Source organism: Lissotriton vulgaris, chromosome 2_1, assembly GCF_964263255.1.
Source record: "Lissotriton vulgaris chromosome 2_1, aLisVul1.2, whole genome shotgun sequence".
Taxonomy (NCBI): domain Eukaryota; kingdom Metazoa; phylum Chordata; class Amphibia; order Caudata; family Salamandridae; genus Lissotriton; species Lissotriton vulgaris.
Genome location: NC_141687.1, coordinates 1,016,402,931 through 1,016,422,019, shown reverse-complemented (window position 1 = coordinate 1,016,422,019; position 19,089 = coordinate 1,016,402,931). Strand labels below are relative to the sequence as shown.

Genomic DNA, 19,089 nt, shown 5'->3' with positions numbered 1-19,089 from the left:
TGGAGTTTCGCCTTCCAAAAAGAGACTAAGTCTGAACTTAGGATTCTTCACCAGTGGCTCCCCGATGACAATCCCTCCTCCTCATACACTGCTGGCTGCCTTGCCCTGCTGATGTTTGCATTAGACTATTTTTCTAGCAATTTCTTCCAAGTCCAGAGGTAAATGGAGAATGTGCCCAATTCAGTTTATATTTCCAAACAGCTCTATTTCCCGGTCAGTCTTAACTTTTGACTTTGTCCTTGTCTAGCGCGACTAGATGTCAGCGGTTGGCGATTTGATCTTTTAGGAGCTAGTTTTCACTTTAAACCTAGAAAAATGATAACTCCAGTTCTACTGATTTGTCAAATAAATCATTAAAATTTACTCTATTTTCTAAATTACTGTGGGATTTTTGTGTTGTATTTTCAATGTATTGCTGTTTGTGTGCATCACAAATAAGCACAGGTTAATTTAGTGGCTATTTAGGGTTCTCCTTGACAGAGATTGTGACTGTTGCTACAGAAGGGCTCACGCCCTCTAACATAAACTAATTAGCTTATCAAGCATGTGTACGGTTTATTTTCTGAGTGACTTGCATACTTCGGCATGAGATGTGCCCCAGTGATACAACACCTTCTCATCTCTCAACCTCCCTCTAGGATTACTCAGGTTTGGTTATGAGAGTCCTGAGTGATGTCTGGAATGGTTATTCATGATAGAACATAACACTACCTTCCAAAGCTCCACGTAACTCCCTTTGGGCTATTCCCATCCATCCAGTAGGGATGGGCATTTTCCCTGGTCTCATATTAATATGTTTACCCAAGGTGACATAATGGAATATTTCTTCCTAAAAGTGTATTTACAGCAAAAAATGTAAACTTCAAATACTGATTTCTTCCTATGGGCAATTAGAAATATCCACTTAAAAAAATTATTCAGGGTCACATTGCAGTTAAGGAGAAATAAAGCATATCAAATAACAGATGTCAGCATTTTATAGTTAAACATATTCAATTAAAGAACTCTGCATTAATATACCAGTACTTTATTTTGAAAACCATGATCTTACCTGAAAAGATTTCTTCTCCCTGGAAAGCCTTGATTGCTAATGTAATACCTGTAAGAGATCAAACAGTTAAAAGTTATCATGTTTATTTTACATAAACAGCACTTCAACAGCCACGTTCTTTGACGAAAATACAGCCAAGCTGTATTGTCATAAAATGTACCATCTGGACATAATAATTTCCCATTTACAATACCACACAATTAAATGGACGGTAAGTGTCACCAGTACGAGTCTCCATCTACACAAAATATAATATTACATATAACAGAACAGTTGGGTATAAGAATTGAATACAATATCTATTGAAGCACACTTTGTCCTTTGTATAAAGTGTAAATAAGGGCTAGTTATGGTTGCCTTTAACTAGAACAACTAAAAAATGCAAAGCACTCACCTTGCATGGTAGTAACTGTAATCTCCAGCTGCGGTTTAATCTAAGATTAGTGTCACCACCTCAATACAGATCATTAAGAACACTGTTTCCTGTCATGAACTCCTAAGTGATGACTTAATGCATACTAGGTGTTGTAGACTTGCTTTGCTTCCATTGAACTCATTTAACTAATAAACCTTAAAACAGTGATTTAGGAGTGCATTGTCCATACTGGATACAGTGGGACCTTTTCACAATCAGTACCTTTAGAAGTATTGCAATGGTAGTACTTGATAGCACTCACATGCTACAGAATCCTTTTGACATAACTATCTGCAAGACCTCCCAACCTTTATATGCAGAGATCTTCCATGGTTGAGGAGATCTCCGCAAGCATAGGAATAGGTTGTAGTGGTAAATGTGGGAAAATGGCGAATATTTACTATTAAAAGGGCTGGAAATACGGCCTTGTATGGAGGGGTTTAGGGAGGGGTAAGGAGGAGTTTAGAAAGGGACTTTCAAATACAAACATCCTCCAACAATTGGTAAGACTATTGCTTATTCACAAATTGCATTTCTAAAGATACTACAGTGAAAAAGGATGCAAAAACTGTTTTAAATGTACTCTAGCCGACCCTTGGAGAAAGTTCAGCACTATGCATAGCCACTCAAAGGTACTGCAACACATCCTCATAGAAAACAAAATAATGGAGGCACAAGTTTAAAATGCCACCATATAGGAAATAATGGTAAATAAAGTAAATTAATGTGACTTTTAAATGTTATATAAACACACATACATACACATATATATTTATGCATTTAGTTTTGGTAAGTGCATGTGCTATAAGTTGTTTTTAAGTTCTAGGCTAATAATAGTTATTTTAAGTTAATTCATATTTTTGTCTACCATTGAAATATGTGTAATATTTTGCAATAATGAATTACACCTTACTATTTTTACATATACTTTACTATAGAAAGATCTCCAACCCATGTCGGAGACCTCTGCCTAAGTGTGAAAGGTTACTATTATTAGCTTTACACTCTTGAATCCTGTTCTAGCATGCTCCATTCATATAAAACTGCATCTAGTAGTATATTTACTCTCGGAAATGGTAGATGTAAATAAAGTGTAAAGATACTACTACGTGGAGCAGTAAATTAACTTGTGAGTAAATCTACACATGTACATTTACCTTTGAGAATATGCCCCAATATCTGTGATGACTTTGAGTGAGGTGGTATCCCACCTGATGCTGGGATTGTAGGTTTTAGCCAGTAATTTCAGGTACTTCACATATTTGCTCATCGTCATTTAGCATAGACTAAAACAGCAAAAGTCAATTGTCTCCGCAATAGTGTAAATTCTTCGCCTGAATGGACATTGTACAAAGTTAATATGTTTATTGCAACATATTATCAATGTCATATCCAAATTACATGTTGGATTGTTTCAGAAGCCTGTTTAGAGAGAGGACAGGTCCATTCACTATTTGTTGACCCGAGCACCCAGCAGTGAACTACAGTTTTGAAAGCAAAAGAGCCTCAATCTTAGAAACTCATGTTTTACCTTATTAACATGACAGGGAATATGAATGAGCAGTTGGAAGGAAGATAGATGTTAAAGGACATATTAACCAAATGATTTCTAAAGATTTCACCATAGTTTTCTTCCTGAAGGCACCCCTGAACTTTGATTTATTAATACCAGTTTATTCTATCCAGCAATCCATGCGGTATTTTTACAACTCCAAAACAGCAAGGAAAACTATTTCCCCCTAGCTAGATTTGTAATATAACTCATCGTTGAGCTATCATTTTTAGTGGGTCAACCTTGTGAATGCCAAATACACACCCCACTAGCATTATTCCTTTTCCTGACTTACGTTAAAACTATTAATATAAAAAAAAGTATTTAAATGTTGACCTTTTTATTATATTGACTATAGGATGACAGGCAGTTAATTGTCTCTTTCCCCGACCTAACCTCATGAGAATCCAGTTGTGTAAGGACATTGGCTAATTTGCTGTCCATAAAGAGAAGAGGAGAGGTTCCAATATGCACCCCTGTCTAAGGCCAATTTCAGAAATAACCTGGGGAGGTGGTTCTCCTGTTTGATAGCTTCTCTTTCTCCCACTTATCCCTGTGCAGTTTAACAATCTGATGCAACAATCCTTGATCGCTTTCCTAAGCCTATATTTTGTATCACAGATGTGCATACCCTCTCTGGTGTATCAAAGGTTCAGCATAGTCAAGAATGCAGGCTGTTAGATTCTTATCATACAGCATGCTTTGGGAATCAATGACGCAAGCGCTGCTATGTCACCCAAGTGGACCATTTTCACCATAATCTTATATGAGAGAAATTGATATTATCTTAGACCTGCATCTAGCATCTCAATTAGCCAAAACTTACTCTGGCTATCTAGTAGACCATGTTTACAAATAGGTTGAATTATTGAGCTTATCTTTGACAAAGAAATTCAGCACTGTAGACCACAGCACTGGGGTTTGTCTCCTGATGTCATTAGGCATACCTATAGGTCAAGGGACAAGCAATGATCAAATAAACCATATCAGTACAGTAGGACGGTGAAATATGACTGTGGAGAGGGGGTAAACACTGATTTGGAATTGCAAGGAGAAGAGGGGAGAAACACCTGAGCAAAGGTAATTGAACAAGCACACTTATGTATAAAATGTTGATGCCTCTCTTGAAAGGCACCGTGCTCCCAAGAGGAAAATGGCTTTATTACAGCGCTCCATTCCCAAGATATTCAAGACTATACATTTTCTTCTGACCTATCCAATGCACTTGTCTGAAAAGCCTCAGCTCCTTCTACTATCTGCAGAATTAATTAGGTAGCCCAGGCACTCATCCATAGTTCCCTTCTTTAGTAGCGCCATACCGGCAACAGTGGCTTGAAGCAACACACAATCCTTAGGAAAAATACTGTCTCCCCTGAAGTGACTGCTCCTTATGAAGAATTTGCCATCCTGTTTCCAAAATGACTTAGAGTCCCAGTCACATTAGAGTAGGGGAGCTTCCTTCTATGTCCCAACGACCCACTCATGCAAATTGAGCAACACATGTCGCTCTATAAACACAATAAACATTTAAAAGCACCCCTTCCGAATGTACAATATCTCTAGTAACCTGCATTCCCACACAGAGTGGCATGTAGAAGGTAGGCCTGACAGACACAAGTCAGAATTACACTGGTTGTACAAATATGCAAGGAAATAGCGTCCTGCCATCCCCCACTAGTCCAGTTCCACACATGTTCTGAAATATAAATGAACATGGAGGATACTGTGCATGAGTGGGTGAATGGAACACAGAGCGCTGAAGTAGATGCTAGCACTTATTTTAATATTGGACAGTCTATTACAGCAATGGTTTGGTATGTCCGAGTAATGACAATATTAAGAAATCAACTGATTATGTTATAGTTACTTTTAAAATGTAAAATGTCACAATAAAGAAACATGATACATGAAGGAAGCGGCCCAATTAGGGTCACCCGGGTTACTCAGGATCACCTCTCAGCCTTCTGTACCAAATGAAGACTCGGTCAGACAGTAGAGAATACAAACCAATAACAATTTATTCAGAGAACACTCAGAGCGGAGCCCTGTCTGCCCAGTCGTAAGGAGTGCTGCAGAGGGACTGACTTCAGGAAGCATAACTATACATTATGTACAGTTCGAAACCCATGAAACCACGCCCACTATAGAATTTTCCAGGGAGATGTAAAGTAAAGTAACTTACAAAGAAGTGAGTTTCGATTCTGAGGCCGGGCACACATTATCTACTATTCAAGGTCACACTGCCTGTACCCCCCACTAGACAAGTAGGAGAAGGCCTGTATCTAACAGGAAATGTATGCGTTAATAACGACAGTAAATGTGAAGCCCAGTAATGGAGAAGTCTGCAATAGTAATAGCGCCGAGACGCCTGCGGGCAATTGTTCGCGCTTTATCAAATATCAAAAATAAATAAATAAATGTATTAGTGTAGAAAACTCAGCTCCAAGAAACATAACCTAGAGAAGGCCCTTTCTCGGAAATGGCAGAAGAATTAGTTTCAATGATGATTCAAAATGGCGCCCTTACACAAAATGGCGCTGCGAAAGCTAACTTACGTAAAACCTTTCATTCTAACATACACAAGCAGCTTTAAAAGTAACACTGCCTCAGCCTTCCTAAACAGAGCTCGAGACCAGCATATTTTAGTAATTGGCAAGAACAAGCTTTCGCAAATCCAATAGGTCCTGCATTTGAGAGAGGTAGTGGTGTTTTTGCCTTGTTCTAGAGTAGTATAGGTGTAGAGTTAGTGTACTGTGGGTAGTCTGGTATAATTCGCATAATGCAGTCATGTTTCTCTGGACCTGCTGTCACGAACTGATGGAACTAAACCATTTACTTAGCATGTCATTCTTAAATGAACACATAAACACCAAAGTTAAAACCAGGGGTCTCCAACCTTTTATGTAGTGAGAGTTACTTCTGGTCAGTGAAAATTGTCATGAGCTACTAAAGGCCAAACAACTCACACATTTTTCTGAGAGACCCACCACATCCAGTTTAATTTACTTTTAAGCTGAATTTCTTTGGTGCCCATACTGTGGTTTGCACAAAATACGTTGAGTTCCCTTAAAACGCTGATAGGAAAGACTTTGGATTTATGTTGTCACCACGCTTCAAGACCTTTCAATTGATAACATGATAACCGCAGCATGGTGTTCATCAGGTAAGACATGGAAATACTTCCCACATGGGATCACAAACCAAAGAAAACACTTCCAACTCAACACCCTACATGACGTAGCTTGTAGACCATGCAGGTAAGTGCTTCAGAGCCACACATTGGGTTAGTAAGTGCTATAAATGCTGCAACGTAACGCCTGCTCTTACTTTATTATCACACATGACAGCACCTTGAAATGCATCAGTTCAGAGAGTGCACTGTACACAACATCTCCTGTGTCACTATAAAGCTCTGTGTGCAGTATTAACAACCTAGGCTTCATATATGAAACACATGATAAGTGACACCCCATTTCGAGCATACCAAGTCACGGGAGGCGCTCGAGGAGTTGCTCGCTATCTTGAATCCATATGAACCCTGCATTAGCGAGGGAGGGGCAGGAACCATTACATACAAAGGTTCTAGTCCTGGGTCCATCCTAGATTACATCTTCCTGACCTCGGGTATTTTACATAGAGTGTTGTCCTATAAAGCTATAGCTTCAATCCATAGCGACCACAACCCGGTCTTGCTAACTATGCATTGGGGAGCCCACATGGAACATATGCCCCGCCCTGCGGCTATCGGTCATACCAAATGCCCCACGGATCAAGGGAAAAGGGTTAAATGGGCAAAAGTGGTCCCCGGAGACTTTATGGATAAATTACTGCCCACAATTGAGGGACATATGACTATCTGCCAGGACCAACAGGCTACTGCCCACGAGGTCAATGGGGCCTACGAATCTATATGTTCCCATGCTGCTGGAGCCTTAATGGTCAAAGCTGTACAGGGGGGGATCAAAGAGCATCGCTGGCTCGATGCCAAGTGCTCCAAAGCCCAAAAGGCGCTAATGACAGCTCTAAAATCCACCCCGAGAGACAGGACAGTGGTGGCCAGTTTAAGAAAGGAATACAAGGCCACTGTAAATGGAAGGAAAAATGATATTAAAAAGAAGGCTTGGGAAGATCTACTTTCTTGTGAGGTCTTGCATGATAGTTCACAGTTCTGGGGCATAGTTAACCAACCATTTTTCGCAGAGGGGGACAACACAGCTATGGAATGCGTCATCCCAGATGACAAATGGCAAAGGCATTTTGGGGAGGTATATGGTAATCGAGAAACTGATGCCCCCGAGAATCTGTGGGTGATGGACGAGTGTGTTCCCTAGTCCTTTTCACCCGATGAGGTGGAGAGAGCTATTGAGGAGACTTCCAAGAAGAAGGCCCCAGGGCCGGATGGCGTCCCCGCTGATTTCTATAGACACTCTCCAAAACTCTGGGCGGGGGTTCTAACAAACGTATTTTTAGCTGCAAACTGTAAAGTCTTTCCCAAAACTTGGTCTACCTCCATCATCGTGCCAATCTTTAAAAAAGGCCAGCAGGACGACAGGGTGGTACAGGCCAATCTCCCTTTTAGACTCTGCAATTAAGATCTTAGGCAGAGTCTAATTATACAAACTTAGAGTTAACATCGAAACGTGCAGGGCCTGACAAACATTCAATGTGGCTTTAGAGAAAAGAGGGGCACATTCGACCAGTGTTCCGATCTGCACTTGATAATATCTAAGTACACAGTGGCCAAGGAGGGGTCCTTGTTTCTGGCTTTCGTGGACCTCTCCTCGGCTTTCGACCTAGTGAACAGGTCAAAATTGTGGGAAGCTCTAGTGCAGATTTGTGTGGATAAACCACTTGTGCATTTTTTGGCTTCCTTACATCAGGAACTGTTTGCCTCAGTGAGGGTTACGAAGGAGGGAAGATGTACAAGTCACTTCAAATCCTTGAGAGGAGTGCGCCAGGGTTGCATCTTGGCCCCCCTCCTCTTTACCATCTATATAAATGGGCTCTCCTATACGCGGACGATGCTGTCCTGATAACACGGACAGGGGTGGGCCTCCAGCGTCTGCTAGATTCTTTTGGGACCTTTAGGGATCAGCTGGACTTAAAAATCAATGCGAACATGTCCCATACTATGGTGGTGGGCCGACATATAAACAAGAGGAAAATTATACCCTTTTCCTGTAAGGGAGAGGCAGTGTCCAGGGTGGAAGTCTTTCCCTATTTGGGAGTTACTTTTGATGAGAAAGGCATGTGGGGTCCACAAATAAAGGCCAAAAGTTTATCATTAGTGAGAGCGTCCTCAGCTTTGCTGGGTTTCTCAAAAAGATTGGGGGCCAGGCCCATGGATCTATGATTCTAAATGTATTTCCATAGTCATGTATGGTTCCTCATTATGGGGGTATGTATCACAATATCTAATTCAAAAAGCAGAAAACAAGTTCTTGAGACTTCTGCTGTCCATCCCCCAGTCCACACCTACATTTTCGATCCATGGGGAGGTGGGCTTAGACTATGTAACAGATAGAATCAGAATGGCCCCTTTATTATTCTGGCTAAAGACTTGTCTTAATGCTGAGCTAACACTTAACCACTCCATCCTGACAGATGTTATGTCATTAGACCATGCAATGAAAATACCTTTGCTAGAATATGTAAGATATACCTTTGCACAGCTAGGACGTTCAGATGTATATAATGTTCCTTCCAGCATTAAGCGAGAGGATCTCATCTGGACCAAAAAGAATTTTATGGCTAGGGCGAGATTGGCTCGGGAAGAGCTGGAACTGATGAAAGAAACTGTCAGACTACATTACTTGTTATTAACTTCGCCCTCTCTCAAGCCTTACCTCAGAACTGTAACTAAGCCCTTTCATAGATTCCTGTTAATTAAATTTAGATTCAACCTAATCCACTACTCCCAAGGCACTTATCAATCACGGTGTAAACCGGAAAGCGGCCCCCCGTGTAGCTGTGATGAATTCTCTATGCAGGACTCTATGCATTTTCTCATGTTTAGTAGTTTGTACACTGCCCCCAGGAAGAAATATCTGGTACCTCTACTAAGAGAAGCAGGCTTTATCCAGGTTAGGCCTGCCTTAGTTTATCTACAGTCCTTGTGTAGCAATTGTGTTATTTTTTGCGTAGCCAGTTTCTTAGCAGCGGCTTACAGAATTAAATCCAAAAAGGGCCATTGAGGGATTTTGTACAGTTTTAGCGTGCAATAACATTGAAATGCTTGTATAGTGTCCAGGTTTGCATTTGTCTAAAGTACGCACTCACAATGAATATTCTATGACTGTGTATATGTATGAAATAAGTGATTTTTAATTGTATATAAATGTTTTATTCCTTTTATGATTTTAACAAATCGAATAAAGTGTATTTGACTGACTGACTGATAAGTGACTTTCATTTCATATTCTCAGCCAACCCAAATGTCTGCTTCTGCCCGTCCTCATCTTCTGCCTGGCCCACAGTGGAGTTATGACCTTCTATCCCCTAGAGCCTCACTTTCATCCTGCCTCCTAAAACTGAAGCTTCGTGAAAAGTGGTATTATTTATGTGCAGGCCAGCACAACCACACAACAGTGCTCCGAATACAATTACAAATGTCTGCAGCTCTGGAGAACTGCTGCTTCCCAAACAAACAGGGAGTAACCACAGGGCCGAGACCACCAAACCCACTGCACAGTGTGCCCACCAATCACTACCATGGTCAGGACACAACCCTGTGGGTAATCCGAGGGCACTTCACAGTGCAGTCTGTGGTAGTCCTTCTCAGACACTCATTCCTACAAGGGCTACCAAACAGTTCTGAAACGAATCTCTTCAATGGTACACTATCTTTCAATAAAATAACCACACATTTTCAGTAAAACCTCAAAATGTATTTAATATTTACATATTGAAAATCAACACTTTGTGGCAGGCGGTGCTTCCACACAGAAAGCTAAGACTCCACACTGGGTTTACATTAACTGCTGGTCCCATTCACCAGCAACCTCAGTGAGAACTATCATTCACAGCTGCACTTACTCACAGACAGGTTCATTCACTCACAGGCGCAAACTATGTGCTCACTCAGTGCCATGCTCACTCACCACAGGATTTATTCACCATCATGTTCACTCATACTCACTCACCAACAGGCTCACTCAACGCTATTGTCAATCACTGCTGTACTCAATCACTGACATGCTCACTCACTGCTAGGGTTGCACTGTGCCCCTACTTACTACTATTCTCACTCCCACTGGTTTCACTTGCCATCATGCTCATTCATTACACTTGCTCACAAACAGGCTCACTCACTGCAGGCTATATTCACTTACCACCATGTTCACTCTTCCTTATAAACACTCCCTGCCACACTCAAGCGTCATTAGGCTCACATACAGCTCAGTGTAAACCAGACACATTGACCGTGTTGCTCACTCACTAACAAGCTCACTCTACTTCATACTCACACATCTTCATGCTCACACATCTTCATGCTTTCTAACCCTGACACTCAATTTCCACTGCACTCGTTCACAGATAGGTTTACTCAAAGATGGGCTCATACAAAGCTGAGTTCGCTAACCAGAAGGCTCTGACACCCTCCACACTCACCCCTTCACATCTGTCTCACGTGCCGCAAGAAAATCCAACATTTCAAAAAGCATGTGGATGACAAAAAATAACAAAATAGTGTGCTTCAACAAACCTAAATGCACAAAAGGGCAAGCCTACAAGTAATGGGGGCATGCTCCATGTGAGGGGTTGACACAAAAAAGGAGGGACATATAACTAACATTGCCCACAAATAAGCAAGCCTTTGAGAAGGACACCTAAAGCAACAAATTAAAAGCGATAGGTGGGTTGTAAGTCTACAGAGTAGATACAGCATGCCTCAAAGAGACAGCGCATGCGCTGCCCAGGCAAAAGCTAAAAACTGTACATTTAAATATAAGTCCTTTACAGCTATTTTGTTTTACCAAGTGATTATTGTGGCAGTCTAGAGCTCTGCGTAAGAAAGCTGATGAGGCAGGCAGCAGAATGTTTGTTTACACATCAAGATATTATTTTCCAAATAATCTCAACTAAATAATTTTCATGAACCAATTTGCACAGTATCATGTAAACCAGCTTCAGAAAGTATCTTGGTACACTTTTGTGCCTACTTTTTAATGCTGTAAGTCTGTGCTGCAGTATCAGAAGGAATGAGAAGGGCAAGGCAGGCAATGGTGTGCTTACAGTCCAAACCTATTTAGGGGGATAGTGGACAGGCGTGAAGTTCAATGAAAGCAGTGTATGCTCCCGAATCCATTTAATCCGGTCACCACTGTGATGACGCAGTGTGTCTTAATTCTCTTCTGAATACCATTCCTTTAACATTTCATGGCGGAAGGTGGGAGGGGTGCAGCAGACTTGATATTCCCACCCTGAGACGAGATGGGAAAGGGTGGGGTGCAACCTCACCACTTGCCATACTCCCTAAGAAATCTAATGTGAAGCCTAATGTGCCTGGCTAGTGTTCAATCAATAAGATTGCAGGATATCACAGGGCATGTGGCAGTGCAGCCTCAAAGGTGACCGAAGGCCAGAGCTGACAACAGGTGAACCCCTGCCTCCTCCCTGGCAGACTTCAGAAAGAGACACAAGACCTAGCTATTTGACAGAGACACAGTGCCCAGATACCCCTAGGGGTGACATTGTTGTGCTCTACAAATGCTGTTTGACTGATTAATTGATGTCATTTGAGATGTCATCAGTAATGTCACCAGTGATGTCATTGACCATGTCATGAGTCAGGTAATACGTGAGGTAATAAGCAGTGCATTGCAGGGGCATAAGTTATATTTAGCTCAGAGTAAATATAACTGCTGAATTCTATGTTTTTGTGCATGTGAAATCTTAGCCTAACTATACCAACCTTATCACCTTATTTTTTTTCAGTGAATTTCAAAGTTTAAAAAAAATCTATTTCCTAACTTTAATGTCCTTGAAGCCTTTGGTTTTTTCAGTGAATGTCTACGGGCTTTTTAATGCGGTTTTCTAACTAATACCTCCCTGTAACCTTGGGTTTTTAGTGAATTTCAAAGGTTTTTTAAAGTCTATTTCCTAACTCTAACATGTAACGTTTGAGAGTGGATGTGTGAGTGGCTGTATAGGTCAGTATTTGGGTGTCTGAATGGCTGAATGGGTCTGTGAGTGAATGTGTGAGTGGTTTTGTGGGTTTGTGATAGGGTTGGTGCGTGGCTGTATGTGTCAGTGAGTGGGTGTGTGAGTGGCTGTAAATGCCTGTGAGTGAGTGTGTGAGTAGCTGTATGGGTCAGTGACTGGGTGTGTGAGTGGCTGTATGGATCTGTGAGCATGTTTGTGTGTGTCTGAGTGGTTCTGACACTGGATGTGTGAATGCCTAAGTGGGTCTGTGGATATGTCTGTGTGTGGGTATGTTAGTGTATGTGTGGGTCTTGACTGTGTAAGTGTCTTTGTGGGTCTGTAAGTGGGTTTGTGAGTGCCTATATGGGTCTGTGAGTGGGTGCATGAAGCCTAAGTGGGTCTGCAGGTGGGACTCTGAGTTTCTGTATGGGTTTGTAAGTGGGTGTGTGACTGGCACTATGGGTCTGGGAGTAAGTGTGTAAGTGCCTGTGTGGGTCTGTGAGTGGGTGTGTGAGTGTCTGAGTGGGACTCTGGGTATGTTATGTGAATGTATGTGTGGGTCTGTCAGTGGGTGTGTGAGTGTCTGATTGACTATGTGAGTGGGTCTGTTAATGTCTGTGTGGGTCTGTGAATGGTTGTGTGAGTGCCTGTTTGGGTCAGTGAGTGAGTGTGTAAGTGCCTACATGGGTATGTGAGTGGGTCTGTGAACAGCTGAATGGGTCTGTGAGTGGGTTGGTCAATGCCTACATAGGTCTGTGAGCGGGTGTCTGAGTGTCTGTATGTGTCTGTGAGTGAGTGTGTGAGTGTGCAGGTCTGTGACAAGGTGTGTGAGTGCCTTTTGTTGATATGTGAGTGGGTGTATTAGTGCCTACATGGCGAGATTCGCAAATCTGTCACAGATTTATACGGCGCCACACTGAACCTCCAGGGGATCTGCAGATTCCCAAAGTGCAAAAAACCTGATATAACTCAATTTTGTACCCAACATAGGTCCTTCTCCCACTCCTCCAACACTCATGGAGTCGGGATACCTCTACCCTGCCCTCTTTAATAATTTTCCAGAAAATATTAAGTCACTGTGACCATTCTCCGATACTTAAACTGGCGGCCACAACCTCCCAGTCAGGTTGTTGTGGTCAGCCAATTACCATGTTGATGGTGGCGCTTGAGATCCATGGAGGGTCTGTGTCCCTAGATATACAACTTTGGTTTTACTTTAATAACTCTGCAACTATTGAATGCATTTACACCAAATTTGGTGTAATTGTGTATAGTAGATTGGGATGAAGTTGTGTTTAAACTCCTTATGGGATATTGCATGGGAAACAGACTTTTGTTGACCCCGCCCCCCTTTTTTCTAAGCCCCCAAATGATGGACCACTTAGAAACTTTCCATGCAGAACTAGATATCTCATGGCACTTTTTTGCGAAAAGTTCTTGAAGATTTGTCACAGTGCCAAAGTTATAAGCAAGTCAAAAATGATTTTCCTATATAAACTGGGTCCTAACTATAACTACTCACCGGCTGCCACTGGTCATTAAAACGTTATGATATCACCATGAGTCTTAAGATACTCTGAAGTGAAATTTGAAAAGTAAACCTTTAAACCTTGTAACGATTGATATTGCAGTTGAGATACACAGAAAGATATGGTTGCTGCTAAATGCTTTTTTATAAAGTATCCTAAGATTTATTTATTTATTTATTTATTTTATTTATTTGGCAATTTTTAAAGCGCGCAAATACCCTTGGGTGTCTCGGCGCTGTAGATGCAGAACTCTCATGGGGGGGGAGGGGTATGGAGGTTTAGGCAGGGAACAACCAGGTCTTTAGTTTCTTTCTGAAATTCAGAAGGGTCGGAGCACACTTGATGTGTAGAGGGAGTGTGTTCCACAAAATGGCTGTTGCCACTGAGAAGCGTTTGTCGCCCCAGTTGGCCCTTCTTGTACGGGGGACCATGAGTAAATGTGCTGAGGATGACCGCAAGGTTCTTGTGTGTTCAAGCGGTCGGAAGGCTCTTCTTAAAAATAGGGGTCCATGATCATGGATAGCCTTGTATGCTATGCATAGTGCTTTAAATTTGATACGGCTCCTCACCGGTAGCGAGTGCAGCTGTCGGATGTAGGGGGAGACCGATGCAAACCTAGGGATGGATAGCAGTGTCCTGGCTGCTGCATTCTGCACTGTTTGCAGTTTATTGAGGACCTTTTGTTGTGCATTGAGAAACAGTGCGTTGCAGTAGTCAGTTTTGGAGAATACCAAAGTACTGACCAGGGTTTTGCCTGCATGAGGAGGAAGGTATGGGATTAGTTTTTTTATCCTTTTTAGTGTGTGGAAGGAAGAGGAAACCACTGCATTAGCATGTTGCTGAAATGACAGCTTGTTGTCGAAGATAACGCCCAGGTTGCGTACCTTCGTTACAGGTTCTGGGGGTTGTCCCATCTGGTGGGGCCACCATTGTGGGGACCAGGTAGGTTGAAGCCTCCCGAATGTCATCACTTCTGTCTTATCAGAATTGAGTTTAAGACAGTTGGATGACATCCAGGAGCTTATTGCCATCATTCCCATTTGGAAGTTGGCTGCCACCGAGATTCCGTCATTGTGTATTGACAGCACCAATTGGGTGTCGTCAGCATAAGTAGTCAGGGAGATTCCGCAGGATTTTATGACCCTCGCCAGGTCCGACACATAGATGTTGAATAGTGTCGGACTTAGCAAGGATCCCTGCGGTACTCCACATGGCAGGGAGAAAGTCTGGGATGTAAAATTGCCTAGCCTTACAGTTTGCGGACGGTTTGCCAGAAATGAAGCCAGGAGGTTTTTGGCTTTGTCTGTGATTCCTATGGCCTCGACACGGTCGATCAAGGTGGCATGGTCGACCGTGTCAAAGGCCGCGGATAGATCGAGGAGTATCAGTACTGCGGCTCCTCCGTTATCCATCGTAGCCCTAATCTCATCTGCAGCTTTTAATATATTTTAAGATATTTATTAAATTGCAAGTAACTTATGAAATCAGATATTGGGTTATGCACATATATAAATAATGAAGTCCAATAAAAATATGGTCAATCTGAAATACTTACAAAAAGTCATCTGTTACAGTGGCAATCTTTGTTACTTCCCATTTTCCACTTGTAAGAGCTTCTTTCTGGAGAAAAGGTGTTCAACAAGACAATAATGTGTGAGAAAGACCATGCACTCACAATTGAATAAAGAAAACAATCACAAAAAAGAAATGCTTACCTGGGGGATATTAAAATAGTGAATGTGCTTGTAGCCCTCTTTGTCGCTTACAATTTTGTAGTAGGTTGAATTGTCTGATTTAAAATATGGACCTGAAGGTTGAAACTAAAACATGCATATATTATGTAAACAGGTTTTCTCAGGTCAGATATCATCGCAGAAAGCAGCAATTAATATACAGTGTTTGCAACTACCTGGTACACCTTGCTCTGTAAATATATCTGCAACACCACATCTATCGCTCAGTATTCATTTTCAGATTGGATTTCTATAATCATGGTTTAGTTCTTTTTTTAAATGTTATGATATTGACATGTTTGTGTCCAGGTGTTTTTATACAGTAATGAATATGATAAACCTCAGTAAGCAGTCAAGCATGTGATTTAATAAGCAATATCATGTTTATAGTTAAAGCAAATCATTATACAATGGGCCTATCGTTGTTAGCAATGACTTCCTAAATTATTAGCTTTTATTAGTTTACCTTGAAATGATCACCAATTCATGCAATGTTGTAATATGTCTCACAAGCATTGTAGGTTTTGCCAATGGAATTCCTAATCAATATTTATTTTTGTTTTGCCAAGTATTAGGTCTAACTGCCTTTTGATTTACAAAGAAATCTAACTGAAGAATAGTTACATTTAATATTTTGGGTTTAATTCAATTTCTTCTTTGAAGGCATAGCAAGCATGATTTATGCATGTGTGATTTTGATCAAGACCCAACATAAAGGAATGCATATCTGTGAGTTTTTAAGAGTAAAACATTTGCTTTAGCCACTTCCCATTGCAATTTTTGGGGTAACTTCTAAGCGTGCACACTTGAACTAAGCATCAAGGGAAATATGAGTCAAGAAGAAATTTTTGCGAAGCAATGAACCATGAAAAGTGAGATTTAAGTAAGTGGTTATCTGGTACACCATAGTGCCATTGCTCCTACTAAAACATTCAGTACCAAAAGTAAAATAAAATCCCTGAGAATATTATTGTGGAACAAAGCCAGTTATTTTGATCATGCTATTGATTATGTGCATTGAAATGTTTGACCAATCTATGTACAGTACACCAATTTGTAGAAACTGATTTTTAAAACTTGACTTGCTGCCATTTGTATGGTAAACAAAAAATAAATGGGGTGTTTCAGGAAATCTTGACAGGTCAGGCTACAATTTATTTAATTACAGCTGCCAGGCTACAGTGGAAGACCTGGAGTCATGTTTGCCTGCTCACAATAGTTGACAGCACAGTTGTGCTGTATTCCATGGGTGATGTTTAACTATACGTACTACGGCATTAAATGAAGATGAAATATGCCAGTTAGGGGTTAGCCTATTTCAACAAGTTTTAGGAGTCAGATGAAAGTAGGAGTTAGCTAATTGGAACATGTTTTAGGGGTCACAGCACGTGTACTGTACTGGGACCTGATTAGCATTGTCACAGTGTTATAGTGCACAGAATCAAAAACCCAGCAGCATAAGTCTATAAACAATGGGGGTGACCATGCAAAAAAGAGGCACCTTCCCACATGATTATACTGAGAAAAATCAAAGGGAAGAGGTAGGAAAGCTTTCTCAATTTTTATAAATGTGCTTAGAATCCTTAATTGTTCTCTCTTTTCAAATATGACCACAGACATTACTTAACACTGGACAAGAAGAGCTTTCATCATTGACTATAACAAAGAAAACAGGAATAGTCCTGTAGCTGTCAAACCCATGAGGGCCATCTTTGTGAACATAAAAGTGCCTACTTTTTAATAAACTAAATAGAGATAGTACACACTGTATTTTTCCTTTGGTCTCTTACACTGGCAAATACAGAGATAAATGTCCAAAGCCGCCAACATAAACTCAGAACTCAAATGCAGTCTCAAAATGCTACAGTAATTTAGAATGAGAATCGTATTACAGCTATATGTTATTACAAGTGGATAACAATTATAATATTGCTTTATGTAAGTAAAACATACATATATGATAACATAAAAGAGTCTAAGACAACAATAAGGAAATTTACGTTTTTGTTTTGTTTTCAATTTGTGGTTTTTATTAGATTTGTAAAACTTACCTGTGCCCCAGAGCAAGAATGAGATTTTCCTTTGTTTAAAAAAAAAAAGCCAACCACCTTTATGTTCACTGTTCATAACGCTAGTTTTCAAACAAGTGTTACATTCAGTGTTGATTGTAGAATTATGCCTGGCCAGTGTCTTTGACTGAGGAACTGTTAGGGAGTTTGAAATATCAATATTGTACACTGATTCACTCTAAATATATCAAGTGTCATTGCAGAAAATAATGTTGGCAGATGGGCAAGAATTTCATGTAACGCATTAACCCTAGACATACTCGAGGTGAGGGCATTCTATTCCTCAATTTGCACACTTCGGAATTGTCATCATTGGTCAGTCTGGGCTGTAACATGGGCTTAACAGCGCTTCACATTTGAGACACTGTCCCAGTTGACAGCGTGCTGACAACTGGACCTTGGGTCTTTGAGCTGTAATCCTGGTTCTCCACACACAAGGCAGTATTTTGCACGCAGCACTGCATATCCTCCATCATCTAGTGACTTAGGGCCAGATGGACTTCTTACTGGTCACAAAATACTGCTTGCCATTTGCAACCAGTATTTTTGAAACCAATAAATATTTATATAAACTCACCTATGTACTATTGGATAGCTCAATAAAAAACAGAAACAGACCGAGTCGCAAGTCTGCCTACCTAATGAATATTCACATGGTACATTCCAAATTGTGACTTAATCTGATTGACCATAACAACAGTGATGGTGGCTTGCAAGGATCAGCAGACACCATGTATGTGATTAATTTTCAATAAAGTAAACTTTTTTAGGCAGCCCACTGTATTTGAAAAATAAAGATGTAATATTTTTTTAAAGCTTGTTTCAGAGTAGGCAGTGGGCAGGAGTTACCTGTTATTTTTTCTACATTCACAGGGGAACCTCATTAACCTTTGTGAATGTATTACCACCTCTTTTGAGGTGAGAGTACATTTTCAATGTTTTCCACCGGATACCAGTGGCAAAACATTGATACATAAGATATCAATCTGTTGAGTGGACAACACTTTTCCAACTCCTAAAATAAGATTGAGATATAGGAAACAGCATTTTAACAGTCACAAACGCCAAATAGAAGAGCTTGTGACTGTTAAAATGCTTAATTCATCTGGGCCTGAGTCACTAAAAACCAAAATATAAAGACATTGCTGTGCTCTGTATCAGCCCGGCAGCTTGAGATACATTGTGTGCCACGAAATATTACCACTGGGTTCTCATGTATTTTTCCAACTATACATGGGATTATGGGCTATATGTATCATCAACCTGATTTGCAATTCTCAAATAGCGATTTTTAAGAAATCGCTATTTGAGAATCGCAAATAGGTATGTATGTAAAAATTCGAATTTTTTTGCGATTTCTTAAAATTCCTTAATTACGATTAGCAAATTGCGAATCGCAATTAAGGAATACTTTCCCATTCATTTCTATGGGCCAGGAGGCCCATAGGAATGAATGGGAAGTTATTGTCAATTTGCAATTCGCAATTTGCTAATCGCAAAATGAGAATAATTTCAAGGTTGCAGGGGTGTCCCAAGGACACCCTGTTGCACCCCTGAAATATGCATGGGTGCACATGTGGCGCACATACATGCCCT

The 19,089-nt window shown here is 40.8% G+C and overlaps 1 protein-coding gene across 4 annotated transcripts in view; it reads right to left on the bottom strand.

The window, feature by feature from the left end:
• LOC147731545 (dipeptidyl peptidase 4-like) overlaps positions 1-19,089 on the bottom strand; it is a 688,588-nt gene that overhangs the window by 118,639 nt on the left and 550,860 nt on the right. For all 4 annotated transcript variants that reach the window (XM_086956608.1, XM_086956609.1, XM_086956611.1 and 1 more), the window contains 3 exons: positions 15,407-15,511; positions 15,247-15,311; positions 1,052-1,099 (listed from right to left, as the gene is read on the bottom strand). In XM_086956608.1, the coding sequence (XP_086812734.1) occupies positions 1,052-1,099; positions 15,247-15,311; positions 15,407-15,511 (218 nt within the window). The remainder of the gene's footprint in view (positions 1-1,051; positions 1,100-15,246; positions 15,312-15,406; positions 15,512-19,089) is intronic.